Below are 25,185 nucleotides of genomic sequence, written 5' to 3'. Positions count from 1 at the left end.
TCACTTAAATTTTCCTTTTCATGTAAAAGTCATATGATTTAAGAAATCATGACTAAATAAAAAGAATTCTTTCATAAAACAAAAAATAAAAAATTAGTACAATAGTATAATCAGAAGCGTTTTTCTTTTTCAAAGTGTATCTGATTGGATAACATCAAATTCTAGGAAATACTTTAGTTACCTAAGGCAATTATTATAAAAACTACCTACCCTCTTCACCTTAGCAAAAATACTAAATGTAGGGACTGGCACTGTGGCACAGCAGGTTAAAGCCCTGGCCTGCAGCACTGGAATTCCATATGAGCACCAGTTAGAGTCCCAGTTGTTCCACTTCCAATCCAGCTCCCTGCCAGTGAGGCTGGGAAAGCAGTGGCAGATGGCCCAAATTCCTAGGCCCCTGCACTCAACGTGGGAGACCTGGAAAATGCTCCTGGCTTCGAACTGGCTCAGCTTCAGCCATCACAGTCATTTGGGGAGTGAACCAGCAGATGGAAGACATCTCTCTTTCTCTATTTCTACCTCTCGTAGTAACTTTTTCTTAAAAAATAAATAAATAACAGGCTGGTGCCGTGGCAAAATAGGCTAATCCTCCGCCTCCCCGGGTTCTAGTCCCGGTTGGGGTGCCGGATTCTGTCCCGGTTGCCCCTCTTCCAGTCCAGCTCTCTGCTGTGGCCCGGGAAGGCAGTGGAGGATGGCCCAAGTGCTTGGGCCCTGCACCCGATGGGAGACCAGGAGGAGGCACCTGGCTCCTGGCTTTGGATCGGCGCAGTGCGCCAGCCATAGCGGCCATTTGCGGGGTGAATCAATGGAAGACCTTTCTCTTTGTCTATCTCTCACTGTCTAACTCTGCCTATCAAATTAAAAAAAAAAAAAGCAAAAAAACAGTAAAGGTACTGTCTTAAGGAAATTATATTAAAGTCAGACCAGTTTTTTTGATTCCTTCCCACCTCCTTTTTAAATGGATAGTCTGAGGTAATAAGGACTAATTAGCATTATCTCTGAAAGTTGATGGGTATCAGATCTGGGAGGACAATGCACCATGCTAAAGACACTATGGGAGTTAGAAAACCTTAATTCTCATCCTGAGTTTCTTTCTGACCCTGTACAAATAATGGTTGCACTCTAGGCCTCTGTTTTTTCACTTATGAAATGAGAAGGTTGGAATGGGTGATTATTCATGATTTGAAGAACTCTTTTTTACTTTAGCATTCAACATTATACATCCAAGTATTTTACCAGTTAATATGGCTGTACTATAATGATATTACATCTGGGGCCATTACTGTGGTGTAGAAGGTTAAGCCTCCACCTGCAGTGCCGGCATCCCATATGGGCGCTGGTTCAAGTCCCAGCTGCTTCACTTCCAATCCAGCTCCCTGCTACTGTGCCTGGGAAAGCAGCACAAGATGACGGCCCAAGCACTTGGGCCCCTGCAATCACGATGGCGAACTGGAAGAAGCCCCTGGCTCCTGGCTTCAACCTGGTCCAGCCCTGACCATTGCAACCATTTGGGGAGTAAACCAGCAGATGGAAGATCTCTTTTCCTCTCTGTAACTCTGCCTTTGAAATAAATGAATAAATCTTTAAAAAAAAAAAGATATTACATCTGAGTTACTTCACTCTAAATGTATGCTAATGTGCTGATTAGTATTGCTCTATAAATTAGCATTAACACATTAATTATATTTACAATTATAACTTTAGAGAGGAACTCATTAAAATCTGTTTTTAAAAAAACTATCTTTTATACCTAAGAAACAATTTTAGTCATGAAGCCTATCCTTCTATATAATGAAATTCCATAATTACAATACATAAAATATTATAATTGAAAATGCTCAATTTTTCATTTTTACACAAAAATCCCTCTCCACAAGATACTCTACCTTAATTTCTCTTTCAGAAGTTCAAGTTCACTTTTATATAAACCACACTTTTCTAGTAGCCTTTTATTTTCTTTTTCACAGTTAATTAGATTTTTCTCTAATATTTCTTCTTCAGCTTGAACCTAAAACAGCAATTTGTTTTTAAATAGATATACTAATATTGTCATAGGTTGTATTTGCTTCAAACTAAAAATATAAGTTGCGATTTCAGAACTAAGCAGGAGAATGGCCTAAATATTTCATGGGTTTAAGTCCCCAGCCTTATAGTGAAAAGAAGCAAAGTGAAGCTCCTGGGCACTAAAATAGGGATGAAGATGATACTATCAGTCCAGAAATTCTTAACAGCCTCTAACACAAGGACAAAAGCACTGCCATTTCAAAGAAAAAGGCTCTGGCCCCAAGTAGACAAAGCAAACAACTAATGCAGAAATGGCTGCATCCAAGTTACTAAAGCCTGGTTTCAGTGCAGTGTTCCAGATGGGTGCTGACTCATGTCCTAGCAGCTCTACTTCTGATCCAGCTCCCTGCTAATGCAGCTGGGAAAGCAATGGAAGATGGACACCCAAGTGGGAGACCCCAATGGTGTTTCAGCTTGGCACAACCCTGGCTATCGCAACCATTTAGGGAGTGAACCAGAGGATTGAAGATCTCTGTCTCTGCCTCTCTCTCTATAACTCTGCCTTTCAAATAAATAAATCTTTCCCCCCAAAAAAGAAAGAAAATAAATAAGAAAAGTAATTTTTAAATTTTAGTCATATCATACACCTCCTGAAATCATAGCCATAAATGTAAAACAGATTAAAGTCGAGCACCAAGGCTGGAGTGCCCAGAGTGGAGGATTAGGCATATCTGCCCTGCTTCCTTTGTTATATCCACCTAATTACAGGATTCTGCTAAGCCCAGCCTGAAATTGATAATTGTTAAGGAAAGTATTCTACCCTTGTTTCTCTATGGTCTTCCCTCTCTCCAAGATATTCTACCCACCAGGTACTCTACTCCTACAGATTAACTTTTAAAAAATCTTTTCTAATATATTTCATTCCAACAGGAATCTTCAAAATAGAGATCTGATTAATTCACTCCTAAGATTTCAGTAACTGGAGCTGGCACTGTGGTATAGTGGGTAAAGCCACACGGGCACCAGTTCTAGTCCCGGCTGCTCCATTTCTGATACAGCTTCCTATTAATGTGCCTGGGAAAGTAGCAGAAGATAACCCAAGTGGTTGGGTCCCTGCACCCATGGAGAACTGGATGGAGTTCCAGGCTCCTGGTTTCACCTTGGGCCAATCTTGACCATTATAGCCATTTGGGGAGTTAATAAGTGAAGAGAAGATCTCTGTCTCTCCCTCTCTCTCTCTCTGCAATTCTGCCTTTCAAATCAATTAATCAATCAAAAAATTCAGTATCTAACATTTTACAATAAGTAATATTTACAGTAACTAAAAAGGAATGCCAAACTGTCTTTCCCCTTGATTTAGAATATAATATGGTTGATAACTCTAAATGTTCATTCTTTAGCTATCATGATAATTTTACACAGTAATGCATCACTTAACATGAATATATTCGGAAAAGGGTGTTTTTAGGTGATTTCACCAATGTGGGAACATCATGGAGAACATTCAGACAAACTAAGATGGTTATGAAGTTACCAGACAATATAACCTTATAGGACCATGATCTTACATGTGTGTTTGTGTCTGTTATTGACAAACATCACTGTGCAGGGAATGACTGTACTTGACTCCAGCTTATTTTCTTTGCTTCCTTTTATTAAATGGTCATTTTTTTTTTTACTCTGCTCTTACCTTTTGTATATCTTCTCTTTGAAAACTTTATTTTCTTGTCTTTCCTCATTTCAATTATGTGAACAGAAGCACTTATGCCATGTCTTCCAAATTCCTCTCATCACCCTCTTGCTATAAAAATCGTTTTTTTAAAGACTTATTTATTTGAAAGTCAGAGTTGCACAGAGGGAGGAGAGGCAGAGAGGTAGAGACAGACAGAGGTCTTCCATCCAATGGTTCACACCCCAGATGGCCACAACGTCGGAGCTGCACTGATCCAAAGCTAGGAGCCAGGAGCTTCATCCAGGTCTCCCATACGGGTGCAGGGGCCCAAGGACTTGGGCCATCTTCTACTTCTTTCCCAGGCCATAGCAGAGAGCTGGATTGGAAGTGAAGCAGCCGGGTCTTGAGCCAGCACCCATACGGGATGCCGGCACTTCAGGCAAGGGCATTAGCCCACTGCGCCACAGTGCCAGCCCTGCTATAAAAATCATTTTAGCAATATCTTCACTTCTAAAACCAAAGACATTTAAATAAAAAATCCTTCAATTTTCATTCATCCTTCCACTTAAACCTTTCTCTATTTTTGTCTACTTTTTTCCCTTAAAGGAAAGAAATATCATTATTTCACTAAAAAAAAAAAATCACTTCCGCTCTTGGACCCCCTTGTATATCCTTCAAATCCTTCCATCCCTGGTTAATTCCAGCATCTTCAGATCCTCACCTCACTCCCACCCCTCCCCCTTTAACCCACAAAATAGCTCCTGTCCTTCAAAACCTACTAATATACTCATGATATCCTGGTTCTAAAACCCCTTCTATTTAACCAAGCTTCTTTCTATTCTTCCATTCCCTAGTTCAACTTTCTTCCTCTTCACCTCATTTATATTTGTCTCTACTGCTTCTCTTCCCATTTCTTCCATTTCAGAGCTTGTATCTTCTGTTTATATTGCATTAAGAAAGTTGTTCTCTATGAAATATCCAATGCCTCCCGATTCATCTCAACTTCCTTGACCAACCTGCAGCAACTATCACTAAAGCCTGCCACCACAATCTTTTTAAAACTTCTCTATTGCTCTGTTTTTGTTTAATCATACTCTCCTAATCCTATAATTTTCTTGACTTCTCAATATATTTCAAAAGCTATTCTTTTTTTTTTTTTTTTTTTTTTTTTTTTTTTTTGACAGGCAGAGTTAGACAGTGAGAGAGAGAGACAGAAAGAAAGGTCTTCCTTCCATTGGTTCACCCCTCAAATGGCTGCTATGGCCAGTGTGCTGCGTTGATCCGAAGCCAGGAGCCAGGTGCTTCCTCCTGGTCTCCCATGCAGGTACAGGGCCCAAGGAATTGGGCCATCCTCCACTGCCTTCCCGGGCCACAACAGAGAGCTGGATTGGAAGAGGAGCAACTGGGACTAGAACCCAGCACCCATACGGGATGCCGGCGCCGCAGGAGAAGGATTAACCAAGTGAGCCATGGTGCAGGCCCAAAAGCTATTCTATCTGTTCTATAATTTTCTCCCAGGGTTTCTCACAGCTATCTTTTATCTTCTTCTCACTCTATATAAAACTTCTCTGCCAATTCCAAGGCTTGTACCACTTAAATACTGTCAACTCTTAGATCTGCAGCTCTAGTACAGATTTCAATGTCTGCAACCAAACCTGTGGATATAATTGCCTCCTAGAAGCCTACATCTGGATTTCCTTACAGACACTTCCAAAATAGAATGCATTGCCTTTATTTCCCAAACTATCCATGTAGATGCATGATGCAACCTTCCACCAGTCACTCAAACCAGCAACCTAAAGACGCTATACTTTTCTCTCTCAAACAACCTGTTTCTAATATATTCAGGAGGTCATTAGATCCTATTGATTCTCCAGCTTTAACATCCCTCATGTCTGTCTCCTCAGATTCATCATCTTCAATATCTCTCGCCTGGTATCTCAGAGGATCCTGGACTTGTTTCTTAACTCTCAATATATCTTCACAATGATATGAGACTGAGCTTTATTTGATCATTTCTTCTGATTAATACTATTCAAGAGTATACCAACATCTTTGCAATATGGTAGCAGATCAAGGATTTCCTCCTCAGAGTTTATTAAAAATCCCATCATGCCACCCTACCATATTGACCACTTATTTTTATTATATTTTTTATTCTAAAATACTGAACTTACAGATTACATACTTGTCAACTGTGAGCTATTCTCATTTCACTCTATTTGAAAGGCAGAGTTATAGGCCGGTGCAGTGGCTCACTTGGCTAATCCTCCACCTGCGGTGCCGGCACACCAGGTTCTAGACCTGGTTGGGGCACCGGATTCTGTCCCGGTTGCTCCTCTTCCAGTCCAGCTCTCTGCTGTGGCCCAGGAAGGCAGTGGAGGATGGCCCAAGTGCTTGGGCTCTGCACCTGCATGGGAGACCAGGAGGAAGCACCTGGCTCCTGGCTTTGGATCGGCGCAGAGCACCAGCCACAGCGCACCAGCCCTAGCAGCCATTTGGGGGGTGAACCAACAGAAGGAAGACCTTTCTCTGTCTCTCTCTCTGTAACTCTGCGTGTCAAAAAATAAAAATAAATAAATAAATAAAAAGAAAGAAAGAAAGGCCGGCACTGCGGCTCACTAGGCTAATCCTCCGCCTTGCGGCGCCGGCACACCGGGTTCTAGTCCCGGTCGGGGCACCGATCCTGTCTTGGTTGCCCCTCTTCCAGGCCAGCTCTCTGCTATAGCCAGGGAGGGCAGTGGAGGATGGCCCAATTCCTTGGGCCCTGCTCCCCATGGGAGACCAGGAGAAGCACCTGGCTCCTGCCATCAGATCAGCGCGGTGCGCCGGCCGCAGCGTGCCAACCGCGGCGGCCATTAGAGGGTGAACCAACGGCAAAAGGAAGACCTTTCTCTCTGTCTCTCTCTCACTGTCCACTCTGCCTGTCAAAAAAAAAAAAAAAAAAAAAAAAGAAAGAAAGAAAGGCAGAGTTACAGAAAGAGAGGGAGAGAGAGAGTGATCTTGCAATCACTGGTTCACTCCCCAGATGGCCATAACAGCTGGAGCCAGGCCAGACTGGAGCCAAGAGCTTCTTCTGGGTGGAGGGTCTCAAGCACTTGTGCCATCTTGTGCTGCCTTCCCAGGCACATTATTAGTGAGCTAGATCAGAAGTAGAGCAACCAGGAATTGAATAGGTGCAACTATGGGATGCTGGCATCACAGGCAATGGCTTAACCCACTACACCAGTGCTGCTGCCAACTGTGAGCTCTTCAGAGTAAGAATCATGCTATTTATTACTAAATTGTTTTTTATTTATGTATTTATTTTATTTGAAAGAGTAACGGATAAAGAGGGAGACACACACACACACACGTAGATCTTCCATCCACTAGTTCACTCCCGAAATGAAGACAGTGCCTGGCGCTGGGCCAGGTTGAAGTCAGGAGCCAGGAACTTCATCTGGGTCTACCAAGTGACAGGGGCCCAAGCATTCAGACCATCTTCTGCTGTCTTCCCGGATTCATTAGTAAGGAGTTGGATTAGAAGCAGAGCAGCCAGGACACAAACCAGCACTCCAATAAGAGATGCTGCAATTGCAAGCAACAGCTTAACCTGCTGCTGCCACAACACTGACCCCCATACCACTAAATCTCCTTCAGTCTAGCACAGAACTTGGCATGTAAAAGGAACTCAGTAACTGTTTAGTAAGAAAACATCCTGTCTTTATCTACACTCTGAATCTTCTTCTTCTACACTTTTCCTTCAACATTCTTTCCTCTGTCCTTCTCTTTTCTTGAACAGAATCATAAAGCAAAGGTGCTTTAATTATTTTCACAAGATGAAGTCTCTGATACCAGTTAGCTCTTTACCAGACCTCTCTTCTGAGATCAGTAGCTGAACATCCAATTTGTGTCCTTTATTCAGGCAGGTTTTATTATCACATGATATTACCTAAAGATATTAAATGAATGTAAAAAAGTCACTATATTCCTATATGGAATCAGATAAAGGAATCTTCACTCTGAGAAGCAAATGTAGTCCCTCACTAGGTAGCAGGTTGAGGAAAACCAGTTGATGTCTCTGCAATCTAACTCTGTCTCCATTTTCATTGAGGTGATGGAAATGAATTTCCTGTTTCTATTTCTCTAGCTCTAATCTCTGTTCACCAATCCCATCTTTCTATATTTTGTTCCTTCTCTTATTTCTCTTTTCCCTCCTTGAATAATTCAGTTTCTGCTGATAATAAAAAGACCAATGAACCCCATCCTTTACTAGTATTTATAAATTCTTTAAGGATTTTATTATGAATGAAAGCATAAAATTACTCTTTTTACCTATAAACATTTTATTTTTACTTTTATTTTTAGAATATGAACAGGAACACAAAATACTGAATTTACAAAACTGTCTTTTACCTTTTCCAGTTTTTCAGCCACTTTTTCTTTATATTGTTGGAAAGCTTTACTTAGCTCCTCAGCATTATTAAGTGCTTCATTCCTTTGTCGTTCAGCTCTAAAGGAGAAAAGGGGATGATGAATAGCAGTGAAGAAAGCTCGGCAGTTGAACAATTAAGTTCAAAACTAATCTTTATTTTTTACAAGGAATAATTAGAGAGAAGCATATTTTTGTACTAAAAAAGAGTATTAGGTTTAAACTATAAAATGAAAACAAAAGAGTACACTATAATCATTTTCTCTATCAATATGAAAAATAAAGCACAAAACACTTCTAAACTCTGAAATAGATACCAATTCTCATATGTTGGCAAGTTGTTTTTTCTTTTTTTCCCTTACCTGGAAAAGATAGATTAGGGAAGTAGCCCAAGGCTGAATGATAACAGAATCCGTTCACTATTTAGAATACTAAAGATACTAAGTAAACCGTACAATCCACACAAAGGCCAAGTAAATTTTCAAAGATATTTCAAAGAACAGTAACTTTACTGACACAACACATAAAATATGAACAAATGAACAACAAAAATGTCCAACTATCACCAAGCACTATTTAAGCCCAAACTTGCTACCTTACCTCTTTGATGAAACTGACCATTCCTCATATTTATCATACTGGATTGAGAATACTAGGTTAGAACTTGATCAATATCACACTTATGCCTCAGAATTTCTTTTATATTTAAATCTATTTGGTGTGGTGTAGTGGGTTAAGCTGCCATCTGCAGTGTCGGCATCCCATATAAGCAATGGTTAGAGTCCTGACTGCTCCACTTCTGATTCATTGCCCTGCTAACGCGCCTGGGGAAGCAGTGGAAGATGGCTCAAGTGCTTGGGCTCCTGCATCCATGTGGGAGACGGGAGAAGCTCCTGGTTCCTAGCTTCAGTTTGGCCCAACCCCCACCATTGTGACATTAGGGGAGTAAACCAGTGATTGGAAGATTTTTCTCTCTCTCCTCTCTCTGACTCTGCCTTTCAAACATATAAATTTTTAAAAAGGTGGAGGAGAGGGCAGACTAAACCTATTCCCACTGCATTCTTTCTTGTGTAAATGAAGTTATAGTACCTCTTCTTTTACCCAAGGTGAGTTGAGTTAATCTATACTCTAGAACCAACTCTCCTCTCAGGAATTTATCATCTGTATTTACCTCCATCATTCTTCTTTTCAAGCCAAACTTCTTTACCTTCAATTTCAAAAAAAAAAAAAAAAAAAATCATGGTATTCCATCCACAGAGAGAAGTACGGGTAAATATATCCATATATACCCAATTCAGCTCTAATGAATCTTAACTCTGTGCCTCCATGTAGCCTTTATTTTAAGCAAACAAAATTGTAACTCCTCTTTGGTCTACAACTTTTAAATTGTCTCATCTAGGGGCCAGTACTGTGGCATAGCGGGTAAAGCCACTGCCTGCAGTGCTGGCATCTGCTGGTTCAAGTCCTGGCTGCTCCTTTTTTTTTTTTTAAGATTTATTTTATTTATTTGAAAGACAGAGTTACAGAGAGAGGTAGAAACAGAGAGAGAGGTCTTCCATCCATTGGTTCACTCCCCAGATGGCTGCAACAGCCGGAGCTGCACCGATCTGAAGCTAGGAGCCAGGAGCTTCTGGGTCTCCCATGCGGGGATAGGGGCCTAAGAACTTGGGCCATCCTCTACTGCTCTCCCAGGCCATAGCAGAGAGCTGGATCGGAAGAGGAGCAGCCAGGACTAGAACCGGCGCCAATATGGGATGCTGGCGCTTCAGGCCAGGGCTTTAACCCTCTGTGCCACAGCACTGGCCCCCTGCTCCACTTCTGATCCAGTTCTCTGCTATGGCCTGGGAAAGCAAAAGATGGCCCAAGTCCTTGGGCCCCTGCACCCACATGGGAGACCCAGAGGAAGCTCCTGGCTTCTGGCTTTGGATCGGTGCAGTTTTGCCCGTTGCAGCCATCTGGGGAGTGAACCAGCAGATGGAAGACACCCCCTTTCTCTTTCTCTCTTTCTCTTTCTCTCCCCCTCCCCGCCCCGCCTCTCTGTAACTACTATGACTTTCAAATAAATAGATAAATCTTTAAAAGAAAATTGCCTCATCTATTCTTGGATCTTTGTTCTTCCTCATAATTTTTAAGGTAGGTTCATAAAGTTCTACCAAAATCCTGTTGGGATACTGACTGAACATATAAATTATTTTGAGAAAATTTGACATTTTCTTTTTAAAATTTACTTATTTACCTGAGGGTTAGAGAGGGAGAAAGAGAGAGGGAGGGAGATCTTCCACCTGCTGGTTCATTCCCCAGATGTCTGCAACAGCTGGGGCTGGGCCAAGCTGAAGCCAGGAGCCAGGAGCTTCTTTCAGGTCTCCCACATGGGTAGCAGGGATCTGAGTACTTTGGTCTTCTTCCACTGCCTTTCCCAAGCCATTAGCAGGGAGCTGGATCAGAAATGAAGCAGCTGGGAAACAAATCTATGCCCAAATGGGATGGTAGCATTGCAGGCATTGGCTTTACCCACTATGTCACAGTGCTGGCCCCAAATCTGACATTTTTATAATAGATTTCCTTCTAAAAAAATAGCATACTTGTGTATCTAGATAAGTCCTTTTATTATTATTTATTTGAAAGACAAAAGTTACAGAGATAGGTAGAGACGGGGTGGGGGAGGTCTTCCATCCACTGGTTCACTCCCCAAATGGCCGCAATGGCTAGAGCTGTGCTGATCAGAAACCAGGAGCCAGGAACAACTTCTGGGTCTTCCACGTTGAGTGCAGGCGCCCAAGGACTTGGGCAATCCTTCCACTGCTTTACCAGGTGCATTAGAGGGGAGCTGGATCATAAGAGCAGCCAGGACTTGAACTGAGGCCCATATGGGATGGATCCCCGTGCTGCAGGCTGGGGCTTTAACCCACTATGCCACAGTGCTGGCCCCTCTAGGTAAGTCTTACAAGATCTTCTTTTGAGACTTTCAGTGGCCAGCGCCGCGGCTCAATAGGCTAATCCTCTGCCTGTGGCGCCGGCACACCAGGTTCTAGTCCCGGTCAGGGCGTCGGATTCTGTCCCGGTTGCCACTCTAGATGTCTGACTTCAAATCCTAAACATTTTCCACTAAGCCATACTGTCTACCAAATACATACCATAACATTAATGAGTCTAATGAAATAGTGTTCACAAAATGCAAATTTATTTACATTAAAAAAAGACTCATATGCAAATATTTAACCTATTCATGACAACTTAAAAAATACTTTCGTCATAACCTAATTGATAGAATAAATTAAATCATAAGCCTTTAAAATATATTTTTGTGAAAGGATATAAAAATGCAAATTATGATTTTACCCGAGGTATAAACTGCTATAATCATATTATGTTGCAAAATTTCATTAGTGTACACTCAGAAGTTTTGTGGTTTTTTTTTTTCTTTTTAGAAAAAAAAAAGATTTGGGCCGGCGCCGTGGCTCAACAGGCTAATCCTCCGCCTTGCGGCGCTGGCACACCGGGTTCTAGTTCCGGTTGGGGCGCCGGATTCTATCCCGGTTGCCCCTCTTCCAGGCCAGCTCTCTGCTATGGCCTGGGAAGGCAGTGGAGGATGGCCCAAGTCCTTGGGCCCTGCACCCGTATGGGAGACCAGGAGAAGCACCTGGCTCCTGGCTTCAGATTGGCACGATGCGCTGGCCGCAGCGGCCATTGGAGAGTGAACCAACGGCTAAAAGGAAGACCTTTCTCTCTGTCTCTCTCTCTCACTATCCACTCTGCCTGTCAAAAAAAAAAAAAAAAAAAAAAAAGATTTGTTTTATTTATTTGAAAGGAAGAGTTACAGAAAGAGAGGGAAAGACAGAAATCTTCCATCCTCTGGTTCACTTCTCAAATGGCTGCAGTGGCCTGGCAGGCCAGGAGGCTGGACCTCCATTCAGGTCTTCAGCATGGGCGGCAGGGGCCCAAGTACTTAGGCCATCTACTTAGAAGTTTTAAATCTTTGTTAATTTAGAAGTCAACTGGCATTGAAAGTTAATGCTTCATTGGTCATGGCATGATTTATACAAAACAGCTATTTTGGCACTACTTCTGTATTCCTAAAAGAAGACCCAATCACACTTTCTCATGAATTTTCTATCAAATCTATGAGGCAAAATTTTAAGAGTTAGTCTAACATTGTTTAAAATTTATTAAAGGTAAATTAATTTAAAAGCTCTTAATGTATTGCTTAAGCAGGTCATGCAATTTAATTTCAGAAAAAAGTAAATGCTATTGTACTGATAATCATTATCTGTCTTCTTGGAATTAAGCCTAATTTGGAAGACCAAGAATATAAAATCCACACACAAAAACTGTAATGAAAAATGCAAAGCAAATTAATAGACAAAAAAGAACATTAAGCTATTCTACTGCCAAATTTCTAGCATTATTTCACTCCAAAAATTAACTAGAATTTTATTTTTTAACAATTCATTTATTTATTTGAAAGTCAGAGTTACAGAAAGAGGAATATACACAGAGAGGTCTTCCATCCACTGGTTCACTCCCCAGATTGCCACAAACGCCCAGGCTGAGCCAGGAGCCAGCTTCATCTGTGTCTCCCACCTGGGTGGCAGAGGTCCAAACACTTGGGCCATCTTCCACTGCTTTCCCAGGCCATTAGCAGGGAGCTGGATTGTAAGTGGAGCTGGCTAAACTAGACCCGGCACCCATATAGAATGCAGGTACCACAGGTGGCAGCTTTACCTACTAAACCACAACACTGGCCCTAACTAGAATTTTAAATAAGGAATATATTCTTTTAGTCCCTTTCACAAAAACTATTTGCATTAAAAATACACCCTTGGAGGCCGGCACCGCGGCTCACTAGGCTAATCCTCTGCCTTGCGGCGCCGGCCCACTGGGTTCTAGTCCCGGTCGGGGCACCGATCCTGTCCCGGTTGCCCCTCTTCCAGGCCAGCTCTCTGCTGTGGCCAGGGAGTGCAGTGGAGGATGGCCCAAGTCCTTGGGCCCTGCACCCCATGGGAGACCAGGATAAGTACCTGGCTCCTGCCATCGGATCAGCGCAGTGCGCCAGCCGCAGCGCGCCTACTGCAGCGGCCATTGGAGGGTGAACCAACAGCAAAAGGAAGACCTTTCTCTCTGTCTCTCTCTCTCACTGTCCACTCTGCCTGTCAAAATTTAAAAAAAACAAAAAAACAAAAAAAAAAAACACACTTGGGGCCAGTGCTGTGACGCAGTGGGTTGACGCCCTGGCCTGAAGCACAAGCATCCCATGTGGGCGCTGGTTTGAGGCCCAGCTGCTCCATTTCCAATCCAGCTTTCTGCTGTGGCCTGGGAAAGCAGTGGAAGATGGCCCAAGTCCTTGGGCCTCTGTACCCGCATGGCAGACCCAGAGGACGCTCCTAGTTCCTGGCTTCAGATCGGCGCAGCTCTGGCCATTGAGGCCAATTACGGGGTGAACCATCGGATGAAGGACCTCTCTCTCTCTCCCTGCCTCTCCTCTCTCTTTGTACCTCTTTTGAATAAATAAATAAATCTTAAAAAAAAAAAAAACATACACATACAAACCTTTTTCCTTGTTTAGTTTGTTCAAGTAAGTCCACCTTCAACTTAATACATTCCTCTTTGGATTGCTGCAAGCTCTGTTCCTTTTCAATCACCATTTTTTGACTCTGTTCTAATTTATTCTCTGCCTCTCTGTAAAATAAATGTTTTAAAGCATTTAAAAATGTTTTAATGTGATTAATCCAAGTATACAAGAATTCAACATCCACAATTCTATTACATTAAATCAGTGATTTAGGAGAACAAATATGAGATTCATGGCATATTCATTACCTGTCAACTAAGTTTTTTTTCTTTAATTTTCATTTATTTAACAGGCAGAGAGAGATCTTCCATCTACTATCTACCTATCTCCTGGTTTACTTCCCAAGTACATGCAGAGAGGAAGAATTAAAAAATATGATTTTTTTATTTCTTGAACTCCCACTGAAACAGAGTATAAACTGTAAAGGAGGGCAAGAAATGAACCAATTCATATTTTTGTGATGATTTTTTTATGTGAAAGGCATAATGGCAGAGACAGAGATTCTCCCCCTATTGGTTCACTCCCCAAATATTGGCAACAGCCAGGCCTGGGCCAGGCCAAAGCCAGGAACCCAGAATTCCACCAGGGTCTCCCACATGGGTGGCAGGGGCCCAAGTACCTTAGCCAGCATCTGCTGTTTTCTCAGCCACAATATCAGGAAGCTGGATCAGAAGTAGAGCAGCTGAACCTGCTGTGTCATGCTGACCCCCCTGCTTCATATTTAATCAAAGCACATAAATAAGCATTTCGGCTTAGTCCTTTTTAGTCTATATATTCCATGCAATCTGTTGTCAATGGGCATTATGACTGAAAATAGATTCAACAAGTTCTGAGGCAACTTTACACTTTTAGGTCCAGTAGAGGCAGATGAGATTTATTAATGACAAAGGGGTCAGCAACACCCCAGCAACCTGTATCAGAACACTAGTTCAACTCTTGGCTGCTCCACTTCCAATCCAGCTTCCTACCAATGTGCCTGAGAAAGCAGCAGATGGCTCAAGTACTGCTATGCATGTAGGAGATTAAGATGGAGCTCCTGGCTCCTGGCGCAGGCCTGGCGCAGGCTTAGCTGTTGAGACCACCTGGGGATTAAACCAGTAGATAGATCTCTCTTTTTTTTTTTTTCTCTCCATCTCTTTGTGCCGTTCTTTCAAATAAAAATAAACCATTTTGGGGCTGGCACTGTGGTGTAGTGGGTAAAGCTGCCACATGTAGTAGTGCTGGCATCCCATATGGGCACCGATTCAAGTCCTGGTTGCTCCACTTCCGATCTAGCTCTCTACTATGGCCTGGGAAAGGAGTGGAAGATAGCCCAAGTGATTGAGCCTTGCACCCATGTGGGAAGACCCATAAGAAACTCCTGGCTTCAGATCAGCCCAGCTCCAGCCCTTGCAGCCATCTGGGGAGTGAACCAGTGGATGGAAGACCTCTCTCTCTGCCTCTGCCTCTCTGTAACTCTGCCTTTCAAATAAATAAATCTTTAAAAATAAATCATCTTTTTTTAGAAGTTCTCTTAAATATATTTAAACAAGATATAACAAAAAGTAGAAGTAAATAAAATTTTAAATCCATAGTCTATTTACCTTAAAACTTTATCTTGGGCTGAAACTTCTGCTTCCAAATTTATAATCTGTTCTTCTAAAATTGGGACATTGGCTGCCTGTTGTTGAGCAGACTCAAGCATAGAAACCTGAAGTATAAAAACAACTTTTAGAGTATTATGTGTCAGACAATAAATTAACTTACTTGGTATTAGCTTTCTTCCCATCAGATGACGTAGTTCAATAGGATTCATAGTCACTAGCCAAATGTAAGGCTCATGCTTCACCTAGCACTGCAAGGTCATTTACCATCAGAAGGAAGTGTCAGCAAGAAAGATACTGCCATCACCCTTAATTTAATAACCTAGATTAACTGATTAACTTCTGGGGAACAAAATAGATTGTCTACCAATACCATTTAGAAAAATTCATTTCACATAAATGAGAAAACTTTTCAACTATAAAAAATTATGTCTTTAACTTATAAAAAATTACATAAGAAAATATTTCTTGGAATTTTTATGACTCAAAAACCTAATTTTGGAATACATGCTAACCAGCAAAATCCCAGATAATACAGAAAAGTATAGTAATCCTTCCTCCTGGAAGACAAAAAAAAGTGTAATTAATGCAGCAGGACAAGAATCTACAACTAAAATAGTGTGGAAGAAAACTAATTATCCCTGAACAAAAAGTGTACAACATGGAGGCCTGAGGCAAAATAGAGGACAGCGGTGAAGCCTGCATGGAAAACCAGAGATACAATTGAAAGACTGCAGCTAAGATTCACCACTCCTTTTCTCATTCTCAGAATAGCAACAGCAAGGTGATGGCCACCAGAAAACAGGTAGAAAGGCTACTGTATTCAGAAATCAAACAGAAGAGTTTGGAGGATTCTAAACACAAGGTAGAATGATGAGCAGGAATGAGGTAGGGCTATAAACGAGGATTAATATAAAACTGTCAGACCCCAGATTCCTATTCTGTCTCACTTAGGGAAAGGATTCTTTGCTAGAGAAACCCAATAGCTTGCTCCAAAGATTGTCATATATTGACACTGGTTGGGGACAAGTAGGTGTTTCGCAAAGAAAGAGCCCCTTTCACAACCACAATTCACAAATGAAGGCTACTAGACAACAACTTTCACCCACACACAAAAATCTTCCAAACAGCTTTTAAATGCCTTTCTCTTGGGGCTGCACTGTGGCACAGCACATTAAGCCTCTGCCTGTGACTCTGGCATCCCATATGAGCACCGGTCGAGACCTGTTTCACTTCTGATTCTGAACCTGTTAATGTGTCTGGAGAAGTGACAGAGGATGGCCCAAGCTCAGTCGTGCTCTGGAAAAGGCAGATTCCCTAAAAAAGAATTTTATTCAATCAACTTAGAAAACGCTGAGGTGGGAAATACCAGAATTTGTCATACTGACTAGAATAAATAGCCACTGGGGTATTAATATCCTAAGAAGGATCCAAATATTATTAGTTCAGTAGTTACTGAACTCTTCTTGTATCTCTTTTGTGACTTTAAATAATTAAGTATACCTTAAAGAGATTATCTATAGCTGAAGAAAAATTAAAAACATAATAAAAATTATAGGTGAGCAGATAAATCACAAAAGAATCTAAATGGTAAACACATATACTGAAACGGTAGGGGTGGCCAGTGCCAGCATCCTATATGGGCACCGTGTTCTAGTCCCGGTTGCTCCTCTTCCAGTCCAGCTCTCTGCTGTGGCCCAGGAGGGCAGTGGAGGATGGCCCAAGTGCTTGGGCCTCTGCACTCGCATGGGAGACCAGGAGGAAGCACCTGGCTCCTGGCTTTGGATCAGCGTAGCTCCAACCATAGGAGCCATTTGGAGGGTGAACCAACGGAAGGAAGACCTTTCTCTCTATCTCTCTCTCTCACTGTCTAACTCTATCTGTCAAATAAAATAAATAAATAAAAATTTAAAAAATAACATCAAAAAAAAAAAAAAAAAAAAACCAGTAGGGGGCAGGTATTTGGCCTGGTGGTAAAGACACTGCATAGGACGTCCACGTCCCACATAGAAGTTTCTGGGCTCAACTCTAGGCACCAGATTGGGATTCCAGCTTCCTACCAGTGCAGACCCTGGGAGGCACAGTAATAACTCAAGTAACTGGGTCGCTGCCACCCACTAAGAGACCTAGATTGAGTTCCTAGCTCCCAGCTTTGGTTCCCACCCTCGGCTGTTTGTGAGCTTTTGGAAAGTAAACCAGCAGATTCAGTCTCTCTGCTTCTCAAATAAATGAATTTAGATCAAAACTTTTTAAAGATAAACCTCATTAAAAAATCAAGATAAACAGTACAAAAGTAGTCATCCTATCCTATATTAAAGGACTGAAAAATGAAATCAAGAAAAAGTTAAATTTAGTGCAAAAAAATGAAATCCATGCAGTTTGTTTCAGGAGACACATTTTCTATTAACTTTTCTGACAAACCCTCATAAATTATATGTATATCTACATTCAGCACATACAAATACACAGACATGCACTTTTTATAAAAAGCAAAACAGTGACCATTCTACATGTGTGTATTGCTCTGCAATGTATGTGTACACTGTTCTAAGTGCACTCACATATATCATATTATTTAAACCTCCTATGTGGGGCAATATATACTCTCCTCTGCTGCTGGTGAAAGTATACCTCAGCACAACTTAGAAAATAGTGGGGGCCAGCAATGTGATACAAGAGGTTAAGTTGCTGCTTGTGATACAGGAATTATATATTGGAGTACTGGTTCAAGTCCCAGCTGCTCCACTTCTGATCCAGCTCCTGCTAATGTACCTGAGAAGGCAGAGGAAGGTGGCCCAAGTACTTGAGCCCTGGTCACCCAATGGGAGAAGTGGATTGAGTTCTGGGTTCTTTACTTTGGTCTGAACAAGTCTTTGCTGCTGCAAACATATGCAGAGTAAAACGGCAGATGGAAAATCTCTGTCTCTCACCTTTTTAGGTAAATAAATGATTTTTATAATAGGAGAATTCACTAATACAGTATAATCACATTATGATACATAATGCTATCATAATAAAAGGGGTAATGGAAAAGCTATGCAGATGTATCAGAAAATGAAACAAAAAACAGGAAAAATCAAAACTATTCAAAATAGCCTGCAGGCCAGCGCTGTGACACAACGGGTTAAAGCCCTGGCCTGAAGTGCTGGCACCCCATATGGGCGCCGGTTCTAGTCCTGGCTGCTCCTCTTCTGATCCAGCTCTCTGCTATGGCCTGGGAGGGCAGCAGAGGATGGCCCAAGTCCTTGGGCCTCCGCACCCGCATGGGAGACCCGGAGGAAGCTCCTGGCTCCTGGCTTTGGATCAGCGCAGCTCCTGCCATTGCGGCCATCTGGGGAGTGAACCGGCGGATGGAAGACCCCTCTCTCTGTCTCTACCTCTCTCTGTAACTCTTTCAAATAATAAAATTAATCTTTTAAAAAAAAAAAAAAAAAAGCCTGGATGCAGCTATGTAATAAAGCATTAAGATGGTTTCTAGGTGATAGAAACTCTGGGTAATCTTTATTCCTCTTTTTCAATCTACTTTTAAGTTTTCAAAAATGAGAAAATATTATACAAAAAAAGATTAATGGGCTGTCACACAAGACGGCAATCTTAAAGCTTTGAGCTAACTTAGCTAAATGCAAAAACTATAAAGTTCCCCTAAATCATTTTGATACAAAATCCATGTAAATTATTATGTTATCACAATAAAAATTATTATATATAATACATTAAGGAAATAAGAGAGATATTTTTCCAATTATAAATCTTAAAATGATTAAAATTACTCTGTTAGTATACTCAGCATTTCAGGATACATACTTTTGCTTTTGACTGTGTTAATTCAAAGTGGATAGATTCTATTTTAGTCATTAAAGAATGATTCTGTGTAACCAAACAAGCATTTTGTTGCCTAAGTTTATTAAGTTTCTCTCGAAGGCTTTTAATCTCCTGATCCACAGGGCTAGAAGATGAAAAAGGAGTCTGGAAAACGAAAAACAGTATATTTTTAATTATTTCATATAAGGATTACATATAATTAATGCAAAATTATACATAATTATCAACAAAATGACTAAGCAGCTCAGAAAATGAGTCAAGATATTCAGTGAACATTGACAAAAACTACTGTCTTTTCTATTGCTGGTGGAAATATGAACTATGTAAGTACAAAGTGGAAGACAGTAGTACACTTTGGCAAACTGCTTGATATTATTATGTAAAGTTGAATTGGCTAAGAGTCAACAATATCACTTCTGAGTATAAATCTGACAAAATTTTATGTTTTTGCACCTGAAGATATAAAAATATTCACAGCTACAAAGTCCATTCTACTGTACAGTAAATGGAATGAATCCAAATGTCTACCAACAATAAAGTGGATAATAATATTCTTTAATCTGTACATATATTTTACCATACATTTTTACATTTCATAATAAAAGTTTAATTTTTATGAGGGTTGTGATTTTCAAAACAGTTAATTTTATTTTACAAGTAATGTAGCTATGCAATTTAAAAGTCAAAACTATATAAAAGAAAGTTATACACAGAAACCCCTTCTCATTTTTTCACAGGCAGGTAGCCATTTTTATAAATGTGTTTTGTATTCTAGTGATTCCACCTGCATATGTAAACAATACGATATCCACTTCCCTTACCTTCCTATACAGTATATTACATACACTGATCTGCATCTTGTAATTTTAACTTGAACAATACATACTGGCAATCTCTCCATAATCAATACACTGAGAACTTTCCATTCTTTTTTTTCCCTCTCAACTACACAGTTTCCATTGCATAAATGATCCACAGTTTATTCAAGTAATCTACTACTATTAGATACTTGAGGGACTTCCAATATTGTTTTGATAAACAATGCATTTTATAGTTATGTAGGTATACCCCCAAGATAGTTTTCCAGAAATGGTAATTCCAAATAAAGGTTAACATATTTTCAGTTTGGGAAATATTGCGAAATGCCTCTCCATAAAAGTTACATCATTCTGCATATCCATCAGCCATTAAGGCCCTTCTAATAACACCAACAGAATACATTGTCAAATATATGGAAACGTAATAAATTTATAGGTAACAACTGGTAATTAGGTATAATTTCATCTTGAATTTCTCTTATGAACAAGAATGAACACTTTCTTATTTGAAGATCATTTTTCATTTCCAGTTGTATCTTTTGCCTATTATATTACTGATTTTCTTACCCTTTCAGGGAGCTCTTTTCACATTAGAGAAACTAGTTCTTTGCCTCTGATAGGTATTACAAATAAATTTTCCCTTTCAACTGGTTATTTGGCTTTTGATTTATGCTTACAGCAAAGCCCAATTTCAACTAAGTTGTATATAATACACAGTAAGAATGATCAGCAATTTGAATTATGACAGAGAGAGAACTTCCCAAAACTATATACTCTTAGTAGATACATAATTTGAATTTATTTTCTAAAATGTAGTCTCATATAGCTTTATTACACTTTTTCCTAAAAAAAGAAAATCTCTCAATAATTGGCTTTCTGAGGTGGAAAGAACTAATTTTTACCAAATATTAATTATGATGTGCATATGTGAATTGGGAGCAAGAGAATAAAGAACAGAAAGAAAAGAGTGGAAAGGGAGATTGAGGGTTGAGTAAGGAAGAGAGGATCAACATATGGAGGTAGATAATATGACAGAATAAGAGAGAGTTCTAGACCAGGAAAAGATGTCTAACATCAACAGAACATACAGATAATGAAAGGAGAATAGTGCCATGCTATCACATAGCACATACAAGCTACAAAGAAAGTATACTTTCCTTAAATAATTGATTACCTATTATATATAGTGAATGGTGCTAAAAATCAAGGGGATCATAATTTAATTTAATTAAGAAAGGAAGACATTCTACTCCAAAAAAGTAATAAATATGGTTAAAAATACAACAAGATTACTACTTTGTTTTTAGGACATAAAAAGAACAATTATATTGGAACTCTTGAACACCACATAAAGAGATTATAGGAAACATAAATACGGCATTAAAAAGAACTCAAGAAAAAATATATTAAACAGATCTAAAAGTAAAGCTACTTTTAAGTAGACAGGTTTAAAAACAATAACCTTATCTCTTGGCTTTTTTTGAAAATCAGTACTGCTACCAGCCATTTTACAAATTTTTTTAAAAGGTGAGTAATTTGAAAGTTCAGAGTGGCCAGGTTGAACAAGATCTTCCAAAATGAGCCTTTCAGATCTTGAGGGATTAGAGATATTTTCAGAATTTTCACTTGGACTAACACTAGAGAAAAAAAGAACACATATATTTCTTAGTTTAAGTATTCATCATACATTTCTATACATTAAGAAAACAAAAATAACCTGGAATGCTGCTGACAATTAGAATCATAGTTACAAACATAAGGCAATGTTCCCACTAAATTTTAAAGACACTACAGTTAGCTTCAAACCAGCAATCTATTTCCAGAGCCTTTATTCCAGGATTAAGACTCAAAACAGTCATAATAACAAAAGATTAGTAAAGCCCAAAACATATATTTTATACTCTCGAGTTGTTATACATTAAAGATGTCACAATTAACATGTAATTGCTTCTCTAAAATTTTGATTTTTCTATAAACTGAATTATATTAACAGGTATAGAAAATTATTTCTTATTCCAGAGGCATACTAGAAATATATTATACATATAATAGTGAAATTAATAAACATTCCACTAACAAATTAAACTCTTATTCTATATGACTTTATTTACTTACCTGGATAACTCTTCCCCCAAACTCTGCAAATTCCATTCTGTTATCTTCAGTTCATGCCTTAGGGAAGCAACATTTGCAAGGAGGCTTTCTTCTTCATTGTCTTTATTATAGTAATCTGATGAACTAGATTCCATTTCTTTAAAAAAAAAAAAAAAAACCTCTTGTTTCTTGCCTGAAGGATTCTGTGCTGTCAGTCAAAATACTCTCACACTAATTTAACTGATCATTTTTCCTACTGAAGATGTGAAATCCTTCCTGGCAATTTAAAACAAAACAAAAACACAGTAACGATGATTCTCTCTGTAGTGTAACCTAAAGCCATAATAATAAATTCAATACCATTTCAATAGAAGCATTTTTCACCTCAGCCAGGGTCAAGTTATTGTAGTTCCCCTATTCTAAGCATTTGTAATCTTCCTAATAATTGGGTGAGGTACTTTCATTCATGTTAAAGATGATGAAACTGACTAAAATAAAATTGCTCAAGATCACACAAACTGTAAACAGTAAAACTACAATTTAAATCCAGGTCGCCAGGATCCAAAGACCTTTTAATTATGTTAAACTGTTAAACTGCACTTTCCAAAAGGAGGCGATTCAGCTTTTGGAGTGTATATATATGGAAGTATCTGCAAGGTCTTTATCTGCTTTCTGTCAGCATTTATATTAAATGATAAATTAATGAGGAGAAAAAAATAAACTGCACTTTTCTACCTATTACATATCAATTTCAATATGAAATCTTAACCTTCATAATCACACTACAGGAGCTCAACATCCAATAAAATAATTTCATTATAGTCATTCATATTTTCTTAAAAGGCCAATTATCAGATAAAAGTTATCTCCTCCCATAAATGATTCTAAAATTGAAACAACACATTCACCAAGTCATGATCAGAGACAAAAGTGACATTTGACTTCAACTCATAGAAACATACGAAGAAAGGCTTTTGCTTCTTCAACTGAGGAGTATCTCAGGGTTGTGAAACTTCTAAATTCTCTACACATAAAAAATTGCGATGAGGGGCCGGCGCTGTGGCATAGCGGGTTAACTCCCTGGCCTGAAGCGCCGGCATCCCATATGGGCGCCTGTGCGAGACCCAGCTGCTCCACTTCCAATCCAGCTCTCTGCCATGGCCTGCAAAAGCAGTGGAAGATGGCCCAAGTCCTTGGGCCCCTGCACCTGTGTGGGAGACCTGGAAGAAGCTCCTGGCTCCTGGCTTCAGATTGGCTCAGCTCCGGCCATTGCTGCCAACTGGAGAGTCAACCATCAGATGGAAGACCTCTGTCTCTCTCTCTCTGCCTCTCTGTGTAACTCTTTCAAAATAAATAAATAAATTTTTAAAAAAAAATTGTGATGGACAGAATTTTACCACTGTAATTAAACAATAAAAAGCTAAAGCTTTTGAATTTTTATTACTGTAGATCTTTCTAATGTTAAAAGCACTCCTCTTCCAGAGCCCGTTTACCTTGTGTAGCATCTCTTTGCTTTTGAAAATTCTATTCATTTTCATTTATTGGAAAGGTAGAGATCTTCTGGTTCACTTCCCAAACGCCTGCACCATCGAGGGCTGTGCCAGCCCAGAACTCCTTTTGGATTGCCCATGTGGATGGCAAGAACCCATGAACTCAGCACTTGCTGCCTCCCATAGTGTTGTTAGCAAGAATGCTGGATTGGAAGCTGAGAAGCTGGGACTACAACCAGGCACTGAAGACAGAAAGCGGGACCCCAAGTGGCAATTTAAGGTGCGGCACCAAACACCAGCCTTCAGTCTTAAAACTCTGGCCACATCCCAAATGTTCCAAAAATGTTAGGAGCCCCATGTATTGTGTTCAGGGCTGTAAGCTCAGTGTTTTGAATGAATAAATGATGGGTACTAAATTACCCTTCCTTTTCCACATCTAGCTAACAGTGTGGTATGTGAATTCAAAAACTGTCATAATTTCTCAGACATAGGAAGGTAGAAAAGAAAAAGTCTACCTTACTGGAAGAAACTGTGACAGGAAACTAAATGAGATGTTATATAATCTTAGCAGACAGACTGTTTCTAAATTCTCTTTCCCCTTCTGTTTCCACAAATTTGCTTTTGCTTACATAAGAGGGCTCTGCTAGACAAAAATCAATGAAACAAGTCCCCATCCTGCTTTATTCAACATTTCTAGCTCCCTGTGGGACAGTGAAGGAGAAAAGGAAACATGGATAAGTTCTAAAATGCCTTTCAGTATTATGTGCTTGTCAGGTTTTATAGTTAACATCTTCTGTGTATTCACCTAAAATTTTTTAAAGTTTTCTAAGATAGCAATGAACATATATTAAATTTGACATTCAGGTATCTTCATAGTGGATGACTTATTATCAGATAAAGATTGCTCATTTCGATTTTGTTAGCCAAAAAAGCCTGCGTCCGTTGTCTTAACGTCATTCCGCCCCCCACGGGTGCTGACGTCATCTTTTGGCCCTCATTAACAACGCGACTGCGACTGTAGGTAGGTGTGCGCACGCACACCCACCACACAAAGGACAAGTATTCTTTGCCCCTGTATGTGACAGGATGGACTGCGGTCGACATTCTCCAGTTGGGAAAACGGCCGTAGACTTACATAGCACTCCCCTGCCCCAAGAACGTTCAATTCGACTCAGACTGACCCTACATCCACCTGGACCCGAAGCGGAGGGAAATCTGACATCTGCCTCTTTGATATTTTTCCTCAAGTAAAACGTAACCCTGCTGGGCAGCGTGCTCAGCAAGGGAGACTGAGAAGAAGCGCGCGTCCAAGTTAGGGGAAGGAACAAAACTCCCCAAAGCACACCGCTTCCACCCGCCAAGGCTCAGCCGCTCACCACGCGAGCCGTAGCTGGGAAGAGACCCACGCAACGACTGCGCACGCCGCGTCCCAGTCTGCGCTCGGAAGCCTCGGACCCGCTGCGGGGCCCCGGTGTGGAAGCCTCAGACACACGCCGCGGAACCAGCGGCCCGCGGCGGCGCGGAGTTCGAACGGTCGCGGGAGCGGTTGGGACGCACCGCCCCGGGCGTGGCCCCGCCCCCGCGCGGGCTGTGCGTGCAGGGACGCCGGAGGCGCGGTGCCTGCTGGGGATTGTGGTCGGCCAGCGCTGTCGAGCCCGCTCGCTGAGCTCACAGCGGACTACGTTTCCCACAATTGCCACGACGCCCCTTGGTGTGGGG

General features: G+C 40.5%; 1 protein-coding gene across 14 annotated transcripts in view; it reads right to left on the bottom strand.

The window, feature by feature from the left end:
* The window catches only part of CCDC18 (coiled-coil domain containing 18), a 174,360-nt gene that overhangs the window by 148,628 nt on the left and 547 nt on the right, over nt 1–25,185 (bottom strand). For 9 of the 14 annotated variants that reach the window (XM_062191764.1, XM_062191752.1, XM_062191758.1 and 6 more), the window contains exons 1-8: nt 24,843–25,018; nt 21,998–22,133; nt 21,345–21,519; nt 19,047–19,208; nt 15,243–15,349; nt 13,638–13,766; nt 8,075–8,171; nt 1,887–2,008 (exon numbers count right to left, since the gene is read on the bottom strand). In XM_062191764.1, the coding sequence (XP_062047748.1) occupies nt 1,887–2,008; nt 8,075–8,171; nt 13,638–13,766; nt 15,243–15,349; nt 19,047–19,208; nt 21,345–21,519; nt 21,998–22,131 (926 nt within the window). In that variant the 5' untranslated portion in view covers nt 22,132–22,133; nt 24,843–25,018. Of the gene's footprint in view, nt 1–1,886; nt 2,009–8,074; nt 8,172–13,637; nt 13,767–15,242; nt 15,350–19,046; nt 19,209–21,344; nt 21,520–21,997; nt 22,253–23,469; nt 23,699–24,842; nt 25,019–25,185 lie in introns of those variants that run through there. The other 5 variants (XM_062191753.1, XM_062191754.1, XM_062191756.1 and 2 more) reach the window with 5 other exon arrangements.

Source organism: Lepus europaeus, chromosome 5 (assembly GCF_033115175.1).
Source record: "Lepus europaeus isolate LE1 chromosome 5, mLepTim1.pri, whole genome shotgun sequence".
Taxonomy (NCBI): domain Eukaryota; kingdom Metazoa; phylum Chordata; class Mammalia; order Lagomorpha; family Leporidae; genus Lepus; species Lepus europaeus.
The sequence above is the reverse complement of the archived record's forward strand: the minus strand, read 5'-3'. Positions and strand labels throughout refer to the sequence as shown.